At 44.6% G+C, this 18,699-nt stretch overlaps 3 protein-coding genes across 3 annotated transcripts in view; all 3 read right to left on the reverse strand.

Annotated features, from left to right (window-relative positions):
* LOC144486355 (uncharacterized) overlaps positions 1-18,699 on the reverse strand; it is a 155,819-nt gene that overhangs the window by 44,922 nt on the left and 92,198 nt on the right. The gene's annotated exons all lie outside the window — the stretch shown is intronic.
* On the reverse strand, positions 4,493-8,939 carry LOC144486367 (uncharacterized). Its single transcript, XM_078204402.1, has 2 exons — positions 8,703-8,939; positions 4,493-6,717 (listed from the first exon to the last, which is right to left on the reverse strand). Exon 2 carries the CDS (start codon positions 6,602-6,604, stop codon positions 6,020-6,022), a length of 585 nt encoding a protein of 194 aa, XP_078060528.1. The 5' UTR covers positions 6,605-6,717; positions 8,703-8,939; the 3' UTR covers positions 4,493-6,019.
* On the reverse strand, positions 12,515-18,596 carry LOC144486366 (uncharacterized). Its single transcript, XM_078204400.1, has 4 exons — positions 18,566-18,596; positions 18,266-18,470; positions 13,148-16,190; positions 12,515-13,071 (listed from the first exon to the last, which is right to left on the reverse strand). The coding sequence occupies exon 3, from the start codon at positions 15,876-15,878 to the stop codon at positions 15,072-15,074; it is 807 nt and encodes a 268-aa protein (XP_078060526.1). The 5' UTR covers positions 15,879-16,190; positions 18,266-18,470; positions 18,566-18,596; the 3' UTR covers positions 12,515-13,071; positions 13,148-15,071.

Genomic DNA, 18,699 nt, shown 5'->3' on the forward strand with positions numbered 1-18,699 from the left:
CTTCATTAATCGAGGGATTGAGTTTAGGAGTCGGGAGATAATGCTGCAGCTTTATAGGACCCTGGTTAGACCCCACTTGGAGTACTGCGCGCAGTTCTGGTCACCTCATTACAGGAAAGATGTTGAAGCCATTGAAAGGGTGCAGAGGAGATTTACAAGGATGTTGCCTGGATTGGGGGGCATGCCTTATGAGGATAGGTTGAGGGAGCTTGGTCTCTTCTCCCTGGAGAGACGAAGGATGAGAGGTGACCTGATAGAGGTTTACAAGATGTTGAGGGGTCTGGATAGGGTGGACTCTCAGAGGCTATTTCCGAGGGCTGAAATGGTTGCTACGAGAGGACACAGGTTTAAGGTGCTGGGGGGTAGGTACAGGGGGGATGTCAGGGGTAAGTTTTTCACTCAGAGGGTGGTGGGTGAGTGGAATCGGCTGACGTCGGTGGTGGTGGAGGCAAACTCGTTGGGGTCTTTTAAGAGACTTCTGGATGAGTACATGGGATTTAATGGGATTGAGGGCTATAGATAGGCCTAGAGGTGGGGATGTGATCGGCGCAACTTGTGGGCCGAAGGGCCTGTTTGTGCTGTGGCTTTCTATGTTCTATGTTCTAAAATCCAAAGAGATTCTACAAGTATATTAAGGGCAAAAGAGTAACTAGGGAGAGAATAGGCCCCTTAAAGATCAACAAGGTCATTTATGTGCGAAGCCACAGGAGATGGGTGAGATCCTAATGGAATATTTCTCATCAGTATTTACCCTGAAGAAAGACATGAAAACTTGGGAATTCAGGGATGTAAATAGTGATGTCTTCAATGGCGCCCACATTACAGAAGACAAGGTGCTGGAAGTTTTAAAACACATAAAGGTAGATAAATCTCAAGGACCTGATCAAGCGCATCCCAGGACATTGTGGGAAGCTGGGGAAAAAATTGTGGCGCCCCCTAGCGTATATATTTGTATCATCAACAACCACGGGTGAGGTGCCAGAAGACTGGAGAGAGGCAAATGTTACAGCTATTTGAGAAAGGCAGCAGGGAAAAGCCAGGGAACTACAGACTGGTGAACCTAACGTCAGTGGTGGGTAAGTTGTTGGACGGTAGTCTGAGAGACAGGATCTACATGCATTTGGAAAGGCAAAGGCTGATTACAGATTGTCAGCATCGCTTTGTGCATGGGAAATTGTGTCTTAAAAATTTAACAGAGCTTTTTGAAAGGGTGACCAAAAACAAATAGATGAGGACGGTGCAGTAGATGTTGTCTACATGGACTTCAGCAAGGCCTTCGACAAGGTACCTATGGTAGACTGGCCAGTTAAGGTTAGATCACATGGGATCCATGGAGAACTAGCCAGACTTATAAATGGACCTACCTTGCACTAAATTGATCTTTCTCTACACCCTCGCTATGACTAACACTACATTCTGCACTCTCTCGTTTCCTTCTCTATGAATGGTATACTTTGTACAGCGTGCAAGAAACAATACTTTTCACTGTATACTAATACATGTGATAATAATAAATCAAATCGAAAATTGAATACAAAATTGGCTTGCTGGTAGAAGACAGAAGGTGGTGGTAGAGGGTTGCTTTTCAAACTGGAATTAGAGCTGGAGATGGATGGTCAGTTCCCTCTGTCCGGGGCTGGGGGATTCACACTCATTTCCCTCAGGCACTCCTTCTCACTGCAGTTTTACAGGAGAAAGTCCCCACTTCAATCCTGCCTGCAAACTTTGTGTTTAAAATTGTAACTGAGGAGGAATTAACAGTGAGATTAGTTTCACGTTGAACAGGATGAGAGTTACTGTTGTGTCCTTCTTAAAACTCCTTCTTCATCTTTAAACAGGTAACGGTAAGTCAGAGAAAACTATCCACAGTGACCCCAAAACTAGACACTGCAAATCCCACCTCAAAACGGTGAATATTTTCCCAAACTCAAAGCAGGTGAACAGCCCCTCCCCAATGTGAACGAGGTATACAGTGAGTTGAAATGATCCCCTGAACCCAGTCTCTCATCAGTGTGAAAACATTGATGAGACATTAGTAATCCACAATTTTGGGGTGGCACGGTGACACAATGGTTAGCACTGCTGCCACATAGCGCCAGGGATCTGGGTTTAATTCTGCCCATTGCGTCTGTCTGTGTGGAGTTTGCACATTCTCCCCATGTGTGCATGGGTTTCCTCCGGGTGCTCCAGTTTCCTCCCGCAGTCCAAAGATGTGCAGGTTTGTTTGATTAGCCATGCTAAATTGGCCCGAGTGTCAGGGGAATTAGCAGGATAAATATGTGGGGTGTGGGGAATAGGGCCTGGGCGGGATTGTGGTCAGACTCAATGGGCCAAATGGCCTCCTTCTGCAATGTAAAGATTCTATGAAACTTTTATAGCAGCTCCCACAGTCTGGGCATTTTTAAGGTCTCTTCTACTCAGTATGAAACTGGGGGTGTTTACAGGGTGGGTGAGTGAATCCCTTCTGTTAGGGTCCTGGACCCGGAGCCCCTAAATTACATTCGGAAGCCAGGCTAGACCCCAGCAATTTTTTTATTTTGGCATAAATGTGAGGATAGGATGCTTCTGACGAGGAGAAATTCCACTGACAAATTAGGGATCTTTCATAGTAAAGCTAACTTTATTTAATATCACAGTTTAAATATAATTCTAACAAATGAATCAGCTTAATCATTAACAGTTGAACAACATTTAAAAATGCAAAGAAACAATCTTAATTTCTAACTTATCACTATTTCAGTTCCAAATAAGCAACATTACTCTTATAGTTGTAAGTGCCACTTTAAATATAGTTAGTAACCATAAATATAGTTGAGTGTAGATAGTCTTAAAGCTTTCAGAAAGACAACAAGTCTCAGAGCAGCTTGTAGAAACCCTCTATCTTCAAACGATTAGAACTGCAAAAGCTTCTTCCTGCAAAGACCCACTATCACATGACCTGTCAATCAAATCTAGAAATCCCAGAGGAATGTCTTGTTTAAACAAAAGCCCATCAGCTCTATCAAAGTAACTGATTCCCAGCTTTCACAACCCTTGAGAGACACAGACACACCAGATACCTGCAGAATAAAGCTGGATTTTTAAACATTCCCCCTCAGCAGAAAAACATACACCCACTGCAATACTATCATCACGCTTCTCACACTTGAAGCAGATAAATGACCTCTCCCCAGTTTAAACCCACTGGTGTCTAACAAGCTGAGAAGACTGAATGATCCCTTGCCGTACTCAGAGCAGGTAAAGGGCATTTCCCCAGTGTGCGTTTCCAGCTCTGACGGTTAATTGAATATCTCTTTATACTCTCCACATTTCCATGGTTTCTGCCAACTGTGACTGTGGTTATCAATGGTGCTGATTTCTTCCATGTTCAAAACTTTCTACTTTTCAGGTTATGATAAATTCTGTGGCTACATCCAAGCCTGATCTGATGTTTTGTGAGAGTTTCCTGGCCACAAATCCTCTAAGACTGACTATATTAACATTATCTCAGGATTACTACCAGTGCCATGTGCTATTCAGAGTCGAAACAGCAGGATATATTGGGTGAATACCTGGCTGAAAAGATGATGTGAGAGGCAGGGTTTCAGATTCCTGGGACATTGCGACTGGTTCTGGGGAAGGTGGGACCAGTACAAACTGGACAGGGCCAGGACTGATGTGCTTGGGGGGTTGGGGGTGTACTTGTTGAGTCATTGAGAAGGTTTAAACTAAAATGGCAGGGAGATGGAAACCTATGTAAGGATTCAGAGCAGAGGGTACCAAGAACAAGAGAAAAAGACAGCAAGAAGAATAAGAAAAGTGATAGGCAGAGAATTGAGAGCCAGAATCAGATACGGACACAGTAAAAAATGGTAGGAACTGGACAACAAATGTTAAAAGGACTAGCCTGAAGGTTTTGTACATGAACGCTTGGAGCATTCAAAATAAAATGGATGAATTTGTTGCACAGTTAGATGTAAAGGGGTATAATACAGTTGGGACTACAGAGACATAGCTCCAAGGTGACCAAGGATGGGAACTAAACATTGAGGGCTATTCAGTGTTTAGGAAGGACAGACATAAACAAAAACATGGTGGAGTTGCATTGTTAATTAAGGATGATATGTGGAATATGTATGGGTCAAGTTAAGCCACACCAAGGGGCAAAAAACATTTGTGGGTGTGGTATACAGACCACCAAATTAATGGTAATGTTAGGAAAAGCATTAGACAGGAAATCAGAGATGCATGTGTTAAATAAATATCTGTGATTATAGGTGACTTTAATCTGCATACAGATTGGGTGATCAAATTAATCACATTACAATAGAGGAGGAATTTTTGGAGTGGTCTTCTGGCCCAATACTTTTGAGGAGCTAAGGGAGCATGCCATCTTGAACTGGGTATTGTGCAATGAGAAAGGATTGACAATCTAGTTGTGAGAGAACCCTTGGGGATGAGCGACCATAATATGATAGAATTCTTTGTCAAAGTGGATAATGATGTAGTTGATTCTGACACCAGAGTCCTGAATTTCAGTAAAGGTAACTATAATGGATTGAGGCATGAATTGGCTATGATGGACTGGGAAACATGACTGAAAGGAAGGACAGTGGACAGACAATGTTAAAGTTTATTAGTCACAAGTAAGGCTGACATTAACACTGCAATGAAGTTACTGTGAAATTCCCCTCGTCGCCACAGTCCGGCGCCTGTTCGGGTCAATGCATCTAACAACACGTCTTTCAGAATTTGGGAGGAAACCGGAGCACCCGGAGGAAACCCACGCGGACACGGGGAGAACATGCAAACTCCACAGAGACAGTGACCCAAGCCAGGAATCGAACCCGGCAGCATTGCGAACCACTATGCCACTGTGCCACCCACGGTAGGCATTTAAGGAACAAGTAGGTGAACTTAAAGTTGTTTACTCCTATTTGGCACAAGAGTGGAAAAGGAACTGTAGCCAAACCATTGCTTCCAAGGGAAATTAGAGAGAGCATTAGATTCCAAGAAGAAGCATAAAAATTGGCAAGAAAAAGCAAAAGACCTGAGGATGGGGAGCAGTTTACAATACAGCAAAGGAGGACCAAGGAATTGATTCAGAAGGAGAAATTAGAATATGAAAGTAAGCTAGTGGGGAACATAAAAACTGAGTGTAAAAGGTTCTATAGGTATGTAAAGAGAAAAAGGTTGACAAAACGAATGTAGGCCCTTTACAGTCAGAAACAGGAGAATTCATAACGGGGAATAAAGAAGTGGCTGAGGAACTAAATTCGTACTTTGCTTCTGAATTCACAAAAGAATATCCCATGATTCAAAAAGGGAGGAAGCGAGAAAATGGGGAACTATAGACTACTGAGCCTAACGTAGGTAGTAGGGAAGTTGCTAGGGTCAGCATAACCAAAGTCTTATACAGCTGCAACATGTTTTCCCAATTCTTATACTCAGCGTCTCGACCGATTTAAGACCAGCATGCGATTCGCCCTCTTGACCACTTTGTCCACCTGAGTTGCCACGTTCAGGGTACTGTGGATCTGCACACTTAAATCCCTCTGTGCGCCAACATTTCTAAGGACTCTAGCATTTACTGTATACTTTCCTTCTGCAGTAGACCTTCCAAATTACATCACCTCACGTTTGTCTGTGTTAAATTCCATCTAGTAAGAAGTCTCACAACACCAGGTTAAAGTCCAACAGGTTTATTTGGTAGCAAAAGCCATAAGCTTTCGGAGCACTGCTCCTCGAAGGATTTCAGGAAGGAAGTAGATTTGGCTCTTGGGGCTAAAGGTATCAAGGGATATGGATGAGGAGGGGTGGGGGAGAAGAGGCAGGATCAGGATATTGATTTTGATGATCAGCCATGATAATAATGAATGGTGGAGCAGGCTTGAAGGGCCGAATGGCCTATTCCTGATTCTATTTTCTATGCATGTTTCTATGTAACAGAGCTGGGGTTATTTTTCAATTCAGCAGAAATAGACTCAAATGAATGTGGTTCAGTCTGAATATGAAAAACAGCAAAATCCAATCACAATAATTACTTATGAATTCGCTGATGTGTCAGCAGAGTGGACGACTGACTGAATCCCTTCCCACACACACAGCAGATGAATGGCTTCTCTCCAGTGTGAATTCGTTGGTGTCTCAGCAGATTGGCTGAGTGAGTAAATCCCTTCCCACACTGGGAACAGACGAATGGCCTCTCCCCAGTGTGAACTCGCTGGTGTTTTGCTAGGTTGGATGACTCCTTGAATTTCTTCCCACACACAGAGCAGGTGAATGGTCTGGCCTCAGTGTGAATTCGCCGGTGTTTTGCTAGGTTGGCTGACTGACTGAATCTCTTCCCACACTGGGAGCAAGTGAACGGCCTCTCCCCAGTGTGAACTCGCTTGTGTAATGCTAGGTTGAATGACTGATTGAATCCCTTCCCGCACACACAGCAGCTGAATGGTCTCTCCTTAGTGTGAATCCTTTGGTGTATACGCAAGCTGGATGACTGAATGAATCCCCTCCCGCATCGGGAGCAGGTGAATGGCCTCTCCCCAGTGTGACGGCGTCGATGAGTTTCCAGCTGCGATGGGTATTTGAATCCCTTCCCACAGTCCTCACATTGCCATGCCATCTCCTTGTTGTGACTGTAATTATGTTCCGAAAGGCTGGGTGATTGGTTGAAGTCTTGTCCACACACACAACACGTGTACAGTTTCTCTCCACTGTGGATGGCGCTGTTTTCTTCTAGATTCAAAACACAATGATATTCAGGTTACAATAACTTGGCCGACTCCATCAGGTTCTGATACCACGTTTGGTTTGCGTTTCCCCACTGCAAATCCTCCTCTTCTAAATCAAACTGATTTAAAACAGCAAAAAGGGAGTGAGAGAGAACCCACAAAAACACAAAGGCAAGTTGTGAAATTGAGCTGAATGAATCTGGTATTTTGTGGGACCGGAGTGAGGAAAAGGTAAACATAAAAGCTGCTGAATTGTCATAAAAACCCAACTGAGTCACTAAGGTCCTTCAGGGAAGGGTATGTGCCACCTGGTCTGGGTCTACACAAGAATCTGGGCACTGTGTGAGGTGACAGAGAGAAGTGGGAGAGGCAGTGGCGAAGAAGAGGGATTTCAAACATCTATAACTCGACGGGAACTTTGACAGAATCTCCCAAACTCTCAATCTCCATCACCTATAAGGACCAAGGTAGCAGGTAGATGTGAACACCATCACCTCCAAGTTCGCTTTTAACTCACACACCATCCTGACTTGTCTGACATCCAGTACTAAAAGAACAGAAAATTCTTCCATATAAATACTGGGAAGACTGAACCCATTGAGTTCAGTTCCCACTACAAATTCCACTCTCTCACCACCAAATCTACCCCTCTTCCTAGCAACTGTCTTGGGGTGAAATATTTCACCCCAAGATGAGCTTCCAGCCACATATCATCATCATCAAGACTGCCTATTTGTGACATGAAACTCAGGAGAATGAGGATATAGAGGGAGAATGGAACTGACTGAATTGCTCTGCAGAGAGTTGCCATGGATTTGAGTTGCCAAATGGATTCCTTCTATGCTGTAATTTTGCATGACTGTAACACTACATACTCTACCTCTCCTTTCCTTTTCTATGTACAGTATGCTTTGCCTGTATAGCACGCAAAAAACAATACTTTTCATTATACACTAATCCAAGAATAGAATCCCTACAGTGCAGAAGGAGGCCATTCGGCCACCGAGTCTGTACCAACCACAATCCCACCCAGGCCCTATTCCCACAGCCCCACACATTTACCCTGCTAATCCCCCGACACTATGGTCAATTTATTATGGTCAATCAACCTAACCCACACATCTTTGGAACCAAAAGAGAAAATGCTGGAAAATCTCGGCAGGTCTGGCAGCATCTGTAAGGAGAGAAAAGAGCTGACATTTCGAGCCCAGATGACACTTTGTCAAAGCTAAAAAGCATAGAAAGTGGGAGATATTTATACGCAGGGTGAGGGAATGAAAGATGAGTCATAGCCACAGAAACTCCTTTGCTTCCCCTTTCCCTAAATATTACCTCTCTCCCACCCATTCTTCCCCCCCGTCCCCCCACATCTTCATCTGTCACAGCTTACCCTCTGATTTCAGCTTCTCTGCCATTAGGCCAGTCACACCCTTTATTCTCTCTATGGACTGCCATTAGCAGCCTTTTCCCCTGGTTTCTGTGGCTACGACTCATCTTTCAGTCCCTCACCCTGCAGCATAAATATCTCCCACTTTCTATGCCTTTTAGCTTTGACAAAGGGTCATCTGGACTCGAACCGTCAGCTCTTTTCTCTCCTTACAGATGCTGCCAGACCTGTTGAGATGTTCCAGCATTTTCTCTTTTGGTTTCAGATTCCAGCATCTGCAGTAATTAGCTTTTATCCGCACATTTTTGGACAAGGGATAATAATAAATCGAATCAAATAGGTAACATTGACAAAGTGCTATATATTCCAAGACAAGAAATAGGGAATCATAAATAACATAGTATATAACATACAACTACGTTAAACATATCTCTGTCCCATACTAATTTACTGTTCATTTAAATATTAGCCCTCTCCTGGGAAACTCCCCCTTTAATTGTGAACATTGGGTAAGAGGCTATCCTATTATCCAGATAAATAAATCTGTCAAACTTAGGGAGTTAAAGGTTGTCTATGTCTTTGCGAGAGAAAGAAAAAGATACCTGGGCCTAGTCCTGCTCCTAATTCCGGTGTCCGTCTGTAACCCTTCCAGAGTGTGCAGCCTCCCTGGATTCACTTCATTCCCTTCAGTTGCTGCAAGTCCCCAATTTCCCCCAGAATGAGAAAAGAAATGGAAAGAGGGAAACATTGATTTCCTCCCAGATGTTGGCCCAGAGGAGGAAGTTTCCCTCTGAAGCTCGTTGGCCAACTTCCGCGTTGTGATGTCACAATGGAGCCCTGCCTGAAGCAGCCAATAGGAATCAATCTGCTCCACGGTGACGTCCTGATGTTCCAGTGCGCAGGCTCGGAAGCTGTCGCCTCTCCACCCCCTCCCCCCGGATAGGCATCAATTGATGCCCCTCCTCCGGGTTCTGGCCAATCGGGAAAAAGATACCTTTTGGTTTCAGATTCCAGCATCTGCAGTAATTAGCTTTTATCCGCACATTTTTGGACAAGGGATAATAATAAATCGAATCAAATAGGTAACATTGACAAAGTGCTATATATTTCAAGACAATTTATTGCAGTAAAAGTCTGAAATGAATGAAACCTTATTCTTTGGTTTATTCCATTGGGATTGTCTGGGAATTGTTTATTTGAAGATTATCAGTCTCTACGGAGATCATAACAGAGGTATTTCTAGTTTTGTTATTGTACATGTTAGATATATTATTTTTGGTGCTGCAGTAAAGTACATTTATTTTTTATTTCTATTCTTGGAATATAGTAATATAGTTGTGTTATATATTTCCAGTCAGTGAGACATTGCAGCACAAAAAGAGTCCATTTGGCAACTCGAGTCCATGTCAACTCTCCATAGAACAATCCAGTGGGTCCCATTCCCCCTCTGTATCACTGTCCTACAGGTTTATTTCTTTTGAATGACCAACATCATTTGAAATCATGGGTTCTCTTTCTCTCTGCTTCCACCATCCACATGTGGGGTGAATTCCAGTTTATGACCACTTGAAGTCCAAACAAACATTCAACACATATTCCCTACCTCTCTATAATAAAGTAATATAGCACTTTTACACAAATGATAGTCCAGTTCTATATGAATATAAGGGATATATTGGTGAACAGCTTGCCTGAAGATTGTCAGGTCTTTGTGTCCTGGAGCATGACCCAGCAGCTTCAGCAGAATCGGGAGGGTGAAGATTCGGTGCAGAATGTGTGGGACAGAAATTTACAACTTTTCAGGAATAAAAGAATAGAAAATAGTTTAATTGAATCGAGAATTGTCCATCCTGAATTTTTTTCTATGTGCACGGTGTTGACTTTTGTAAACTTCTTTCACAGGATATTAGAAGGGGAGGATTTACAGGACAGAAATATCAAAACAAAACATTACGTTCAGATCTGACAGTCACTCAATTAATCACAACGTGAATATCATTGGCCTTTGACTCGAGAAGGAGAATTGTTTGGGTTTGTTTCTGTCTGTGGGAAAAGATTGAACATTAGTGTGACTGGAAAAGCACTGAGAAGTACAAACCTGAGTGTGTGTTCAGGTTACACAGCCTGAAAAGCATTGCCCCATTTACATTGAGAGGGAGTGTACATCTGTTCTCAGTGAGGACGAGGCTTCATCTGATTGTCAAACCTGGAGGGACAGGCGGCCTCCCGCATCAGGGAGAAACAGTGGAAATGTGGGGACTGCGGAAAAAGATTCAAAGCACCGTGTGAGCTGGAGATTCATCGACGCAGTCACACTGGGGAGAAGCCATTCACCTGCCCTGATTGTGGGAAGGGATTCTCTCAGTTATCCAACCTGCTGACACATCAGAAAATTCACACTGGGGAGAGGGCATTCACCTGCTCTGAATGTGGGAAGGGTTTCGCTGATTCATCTCGTCTTCTGACACACGGACGCATTCACACGGGGGAGAGGCCTTTCACCTGCATTGAGTGTGGGAAGGGGTTCGGAGATTCATCCAGCCTCCGGAGACACAAGCGAGTTCACACTGGGGAGAGGTCATTCCCTTGCTCAGTGTGTGGGAAGGGATTCAGTGATTCCTCTGCTCTGCAGAAGCACCAGAGAGTTCACACCGGGCAGAGGCCATACACCTGCTCTGACTGTGGGAGGGGATTCACTCGGTCATCTCACCTGCTGATACATCAGCGAGTCCACACTGGGGAGAGGCCGTTCACCTGCACCGTGTGTGGGAAGGGATTCAGTGCATCATCTACCCTGCAGAACCACCAGGCAGTTCACACTGGGGAGAGGTCATTCACCTGCTCCGTGTGTGGGAAGGGATTCACTCAGTTATCAACCTTGCTGCGACATCAAGCAGTTCACACTGGAGAGAGGCCGTTTCCCTGCTCTGTGTGTGGGAAGGGATTTACTAGGTCCACTAGTCTGCTGACATACCAGCGAATTCACTCTGGAGAGAGACCATTCAGTTGCACTGAGTGTGGGAAGGGATTCACTGATTCCTCCTGCCTCTGGAAACACCGGCGAGTTCACACCGGGGAGAGGCCATTCACCTGCTGTGTGTGTGGGAAAGGATTCACTGAGTCGTCCAGTCTGCACGCACACCGTCGAGTTCACACTGGGGAGAAGCCTTTCACCTGCTCTGAATGTGGGAAGGGATTTGCTGATCCTTCCAGCCTGTGGAAACACAAGCAAGTTCACACGGAGGAGAGAGGCTGTTCACCTGCTCTGAGTGTAGGAAAGGATTCACTGAGTCATCCAACCTGCTGAGACATTATGGCAGTCACACCGATTAGAGACCTTTTAAATACTCTGCCTGTGGGCGTTAATTGTATAATTTGGGGTTAAATATATACAAGCAGTGGACATTGATTAGATGTTTACATGAGCACATATAGACACTTACTGACAGAGCATGGAATGGTATTAGGAGTTATATACCAGTAATGTTTCACTCTGTGAATAAATCTATACCAAGTAAAGATTGGAACCAGTTTCCTCCTTCACCATAAGACGGTCAGGATTATAACATGGTGACAGAGAATGTTTAAAAATACATGAAGTTTCCAATCTGAATGTTTTAGAAGGAATAATGATAGCTTTGATAAAAATCAAAGGGAAAGATGCAAATTATCTTAAAACTACACAGACAATTTGTTCACACTTTTTGCCAAAGATTAAAAGTCCTGCTTCAAGATGCAGGAGCAGTTGATGAAGAGTATACGAGACTCATACAAGAGACTAGTGCAAAGTGTACAATGTATAAAAGTTATCGGAGGATGCCATCACATCCCAACAGTGAACCTTCCCTTGGCCCTTGGGGCTGGAGCTGTGGCACCAGCTCAGTTTCTGAATGATGAGTTTTGAGACGTGTGTGAAAACATGAACATTCTGGTCAGGAACACGGCAGCTGAAAGTCCTTTCAGTGCTGGACTCTGTGAAAGGAATCACTCGGTGATCGATGAAATGCTGCAGGAAATCTCAGCTGATCAGCCAAACTGCAAGTTGACAACTGCACCGGCCTGGATGATTCATGTAAAGAATTCACTTCAGGTGGTTGGAGAGTATAATCCCTGTTAATTGGTCTGCGGGAAAAATTCCAAATGACCCTCTGTGCTGGGGATAGTCCTCCTGATTTAGAAGGGATGACAATTAGTACAATTTTTATTCATTTATTGTCTGATTGTTTCACTGGTGCTCGAGCTAAGAAATTATTGTAGATCCTCGATGAGGGGTGTCTTATAGTGTAATACTTTGTACAAAATAAAGACCATCATGTTTTTATTTTTCAAATAGTTTTGAAATATTGTGTGTTGTTATAATTCGGGTCGAGAACATTAACGTTCAATGAGAAATCCAAACACCCATCACAAGATTCCAGGTTTTTAAACAAAATCAAACTTTACTGAATATAAACAGAATATTAAAAACCAGCTCGATGAATCATATTTTGTAAAGATTTATGCTGTAAACTCAGTTCTGACTCAAAACATGAACTCTGTTTTCACTCTCTACAGATGCTGCCAGACCTGCTGAGATTTTGCAGCATTTTTCCTTTTTTGTACTTTTTAAACCCTTACTCCTGGACAAGAATGCCCTTATACTTAATATCTTGAATGTACATTCACTTCTGTTCCTGGGACAAATCCCAAAGGTATGTCAAAGCTCCCAGAATTAACTTTAATTCTCCTCAGTATTCCAGCTATTCTCCAGGCTCCAAGATTTCATGAGGATCCTTCTATTAGCTTTCGGCTAAACAACTCTCCAACTTTCCTTTGTGATTTCAAAATTGACTCAAAACATGGACTTCTCAATCCAAGCATGGGCTTTACTGCCTTCTTGCTGAGAGATTGATACAATAGGAACACCCATGGTTCCTAATGACCTCCTCGGCTCCCGGTCCCACAGCTGGTTCACAGCTCCCGCTCCCACAGCTGGTTCACAGCTCCCGCTCCCACAGCTGGTTCACAGCTCCCGCTCCCACAGCTGGTTCACAGCTCCCGGTCCCACAGCTGGTTCACAGCTCCCGGTCCCACAGCTCCCAAGCTAACTGCAGACTGCCTGCTTTCTGTGAAAAACATCAAGAAATCCAACCCACACCATTCTGAATCACTTATCCTCATGGTACCAGACCAGGAGGGATGTCCAAAAGATGTTTAAATTAATTAACTTTTAGTTTCAGAACCAAACCTTTTTTCTTGAGGTCTGCGTGAAGAATTCCCCTCTCGAACAAAGACAGGAAAAACAGTTGTCAGACCCAATGTCTCCAGCTAAAAGAGCCCAGCTGCCGTGTTACACTTGTTCTTACCCTTCGAGCTTTGACTTCTCAAACCAATATGGGCCACACCTTGTGACTGCAAATTCCCTCAGGGTGTTTTTATCAGATTCTGAAACCAGGTTTTCCAGTTGTTACATTTTTTTAAAAATCCAAAATTAATATTTCTGAAACACATGAATTATTAAACTAGATCTTCACAACATATTCCCAGGAAGAAATGAAAATGTATCACTCTATAATATCCCAATTAGAATATTACAATGTAAAGCATACTGTATATCTTAACAACAGTCATGATCTAATCGAATTGTGGAGCCGGCTCAAAGGGCCAAATGGCCAACTCCTGTTCCTAAATCCACTGTTTTCCTCTGTTGATCTATCTTATAACCTGCAATAGACATAATAATCCCTCCATTGTCCACTTCACATTCACAAGTCCAGCTTGGTAACAGCACACTGCTGGGTTCCATGTCCAGGAATCTCACTCCACTGAAGATGGAAAATATTATTGCTTGTAGTGTTTTCTGAAAGTTTTCTTCTTTCAATAATTATAGTAATTTTTACTAATTATAGTTTCTTCTGCAAGAGGACAGTCCTCATTGCTGTTCAGTTGTGGATTTCCAATTCTGAAAACAGTCTGTTCAGAGTTCACATTTTGAACTTCACTTTCTTCCATGTTTGTAGCTCCTCCATTGTTTAAATCCAGAGAGAATATTCCAGTCAATTCCACATTGAAATGTCTTCTTCTTGCTCTGTTGTAGCTGCAGCTTCATTTTTAACTCCACTTCCCAGACTCAAACATTCTGGATTCTCTTTTGGAGAGAGCAAGTTCAAAATGGCTTCTTTCTGTTCCTTCATTGGACAAAATCTTCTTTAGCCACTTTAAGAATGTTGTTAAAATGCTTTTTATGTTAAGCAAAAAGGTCTGATATTCTTGTTTGGAGCATTTTGGATCTTGGACTTCAGAAATCGGGGAATTGAGAACAGAAGCAGGGAATTTATTCTGATAGTTTCTAAAGCTCTGGTGAGGCCACAACAGAATACTGAGCCCAGTTCTGGTCACCACACTTTAGGAAGGATGTGAGGGTCCTTGAGAGAGTCGAGAGGAGATTTACCCCACAATGGTTCCAGAGATGAGGAAGATGACGCGAATGTGGAACTTGCTACCAGTGAGTGGTTGAGGTGAACAGCATGAATACATTGAAGGGGAAGCTAGATACATAAATGAGGGAGAAAGGAATAGAAGGATATGCTGAGGGGGGGAGATGAAGAGGGGGGTGGGTGGAGGCTCATGTGGAGCATAAATATTGACACAGACCAATTGAGCCGACTGGCCTGGCCCTGTGCTGTAGACTCACTGGAACAGAGACAAATGTATTTATTTTAGATTTACCTCGTGTTTGTGGATCATCACAGTAAAATGTGCACTCCCAAATTCAAACAGCATCGACCCACTGGCAGCAAAGCCATGAGGTTGGTCAGTCCAGCAGAAAGAAACCCTCCGACCCTCTCACTTCAGCAACTGTCAGAATGAACATGGTTCAGTCCTGGATGTGATCAACAGCAGCAAGAACAGCAGAATCCAACTCCTGTAATCACTTGTGAATTCGCTGGTGTCTTAGCAGGTGAGACGACCGTTTAAATCTATTCCCACAGTCAGAGCAGCTGAACGGCCTCTCCCCAGTGTGAACTCGCTGGTGTGTGAGCAGATTGGAGATCTGAGTAAATCCCTTCCCGCACACAGAGCAGGTGAATGGCCTCTCCCCAGTGTGAACTCGCTGGTGTGCCAACAGGGTGGATGAATGACTGAAACCCTTCCCGCACACAGGGTGACTCCCCAGTGTGAACTCGCTGGTGTATTAGCAGTTGGGATGATGTTCTAAATCTCTTCACGCAGTAAGAGCAGCTGAACGGTCTGTCCTCAGTGTGAATGCGCTGGTGGCCCATCAGAGTCTGAGAGCTTTTGAAGCTACGCTCACAGTCAGAGCATTTAAACGGTCTCTCATTCGTGTGGGTGACACGGTGTGTCTGCAGGGTGGATGAATGACTGAATCCCTTCCCACACACACAGCAGGTGAACGGCCTCTCCCCAGAGTGAACTCGCTGGTGCCTCCACAGGGTGGAACGATCACTGAATCCTTTCCCACAGTCTGAGCAGGCGAAAGGTCTCTCCCCGGTGTGAACTCGCTGGTGCGTCAGCAGGCTGGATAACTGAGTGAATCCTTTCTCACACACAGAGCAGGTGAACGGCCTCTCCCCAGAGTGAACTCGCTGGTGTCTCAGCAGGGTGGTTGATATACTGAATCCCTTCCTACACACGGAGCAGGTGAACGGCCTCTCCCCAGTATGAATTCGCCAGTGTGTCCAGTGCAGATGGGCACTGGAATCCCTTCCCACAGTCCCCACACTTCCATGGTGTCTCCATGGTGCCAGTGTCCTTTCGATAATCAGTCGATTCCACATCCAAGTACAGAACACGTGTACAGTTTCTCCTTGCTGTGAATGGGGTGACGTTTTTCAGGCTGTGTTACTGGTTGAAGCTCTTTCCACAGTCAGTTCACTGGAACACTCTCACTCAAGTGTGTGGGGTCTCCATTCTTGTCCAGTCACACTGATGTTTGAAATCTTTTCCCACAGACAGAACAAACAAACATTTCTTCTCATACATTCAAACGGCAATTATATTCAGGTCCTGATGAATCCAGTGACTTTGTAACATCTTGTTGTGACGTTTGGTGTGAGATTTCAGTCTGTAAATTCTCTCCTTCTAATATCCTGTTTATAGAAGTTATCAGTGTAAGTATAGAACTGAAATTCAAAACAGACCATTCTAGTTTCCATGGAATATTCTTTGCTTTCTCATTCCCTAAAGTTGTAAATCTCCATCCCACACACCCTCCCCCCATTGTCATACTGCTGTATCTCATACACACCCTCCCAATTCTCCTGAAGGTGCTGATTCAGGCTGATTGACAGACCCATGCTCCTGTCCAGTACAAAGAGACCTGAAAATCTTCATGCAGGCGGCTACCCAATGTCCACATTACTAAACATATCATTGATCAGCAATAGAAAGGAGATGTGAGGACCAATTTTATTCACGAGTGGTCACGACCTGACCTCACTGCTTCTGTGCATGGTGGAATCAGAAATGATCAATGATTTGAAAAATAAATCAGATAGGTGTGAAGGAATTAAAAAGGGAACAGAGTTATGGAGGGGAAATGGGACTGAGTGGATTGATGTACAGAGAGTCAGCATGGACTTCTTCCAACTACCACTGGAATATATACAAAATTTCAGGCAATGTAGTGGAAGACACGCCCTGTCTACATCAACGGTGACAAAGTGGAAATGGTTGAGAGCTCAAGTTTCTCGGTGTTCAGATCACAACAACCTGTCCTGGTCCCTCGAAACTGCTGCTTTAGTTAAGAAAGCCCACCAACGCCTCGACTTTCTCAGGAGGCTAAGGAAATTCGACATGCCAACATGTCAGCTACGACTCTCACCAATTTTTACAGGGACACCACAAAAAGCATCCCATCCAGCTGTATCACAGCTTGGTATTGCTGCTGCTCTGACCAAGAGCGCAAGAAGCTACAAGGGGTGCGAATGTGGCCCAGTCCATCACGCAAATCAGCCTCTTATCCATTGACACTGTCTACATTTCCTATTGCCTCAGAAAAGCAGCCAGCATAATCAAGGACCCCACGTATCCTGGACATTCTCTTTTCTCTCTTCTTCCGTCGGGAAAAAGATACAAAAGTCTGAGGTCACACACCAACTGACTCAAGAACAGGTTCTTCCCTGCTGCCACCAGACTTTTACAAACAAAGAACAAAGAAAATTACAGCACAGGAACAGGCCCTTCGACCTTTCAAGCCTGCACCGACCATGCTGCCCAACTGAACTAAAACCCCCTACCCTTCCGGGAACCATATCCCTCCATTCCCATCCTATTCATGTATTTGTCAAGATGCCCCTTAAAAGTCACTGTCATATCTGCTTCCACTATCTCCCCCGGCAGCAAGTTCCAGGCACCCACCACCCTCTGTGTAAAAAACCTGCCTCATACATCTCCATTAAACCTTGCCCCTCACACATTAAACTTGTGTCCCCTAGTAAGTGACTCTTCCATCCTGGGAAAAACTTTCTGATATCCACTCTGTCCATGCGGCATGGTAGCATAGTGGTTCGCACCACTGCTTCACAGCTCCAGGGACCCGGGTTCGATTCCCGGCTTTGGTTACTGTCTGTGTGGAGTTTGCACATTCTCCTCGTGTCTGCGTGGGTTTCCTCCCACAGTCCAAAGATGTGCAGGTTAGGTTGATTGGCCGTGCTAAAATTGCCCCTTAGTGTCCCAAGATGCGTAGGTTAGAGGGATTAATGGGTAAATATGTAGGGATGTGGGGGTAGGGCCTGGGTGGGATTGTGGTTGATGCAGACTCGATGGGCCAAATGGCCTCTTTCTGCACTGTTGTGTTTCTATGATTCTGCGCCCCTCATAATCTTGTAGACTTCTGTCAGGTCGCCCCTCAACCTCCATCGTTCCAGTGAGAACAAACCAAGTTTCTCCAACCTCTCCTCATAACTAGTGCCCTCCATACCAGGCAACATCCTGGTAAATCTTTTCTGTACCCTCTCCAAAGCCTCCTCCTTTTGAATGGACCTACCTCATATTAAGCTGATCTTTCTCTTCACCCTTTCTGTAACTGTCACACTATATTCTGCACTCTCTCCTTTCCTACTCCCCTATGTACTCTATGAACAATATGCTTTGTCTGTATACCGCGCAAGAAACAATACTTTTCACTGTATCCCAATACATGTGACAATAAATCAAATCAAACCCATTGCTGCATTTCCTTCCTGAAGCCACATTTGTCCAGTGGGGCCTGGCCCCGGGAGAAAGCGCTGCAGCTGCCGTTGTGTTGGGTGTTGAGGCGGTGCCGCTAGTTCCTTATTGGGGGTGTTGAAGCCTCCAATGGGTGTGTGGAGCCTCCCCTCCCACCCACTACCCCTAACGCTGCCTCCGCTTATCCGCCTCCTTCCCGCCTGAATATTTCTGCCCGGTTTTGAACTGGGAACTTTGCGCGTGTGAGGTGAACGTGATAACCACTACACTACAGAAACGGGTGACTCCTTCCCGCCTGACGATCAGACAAACAAGCGCCTGTACCTGGACATGAGCCGCACTGCGCATGCCCAACGTCACAATGCCCGGGGACTGATTGACGGCGGCTCCGGGCCAATAGGGAAAGGGGGCGGGGCTGGAGGACTGAGC

Source organism: Mustelus asterias, unplaced genomic scaffold (genome assembly GCF_964213995.1).
Source record: "Mustelus asterias unplaced genomic scaffold, sMusAst1.hap1.1 HAP1_SCAFFOLD_322, whole genome shotgun sequence".
Taxonomy (NCBI): Eukaryota; Metazoa; Chordata; class Chondrichthyes; order Carcharhiniformes; family Triakidae; genus Mustelus; species Mustelus asterias.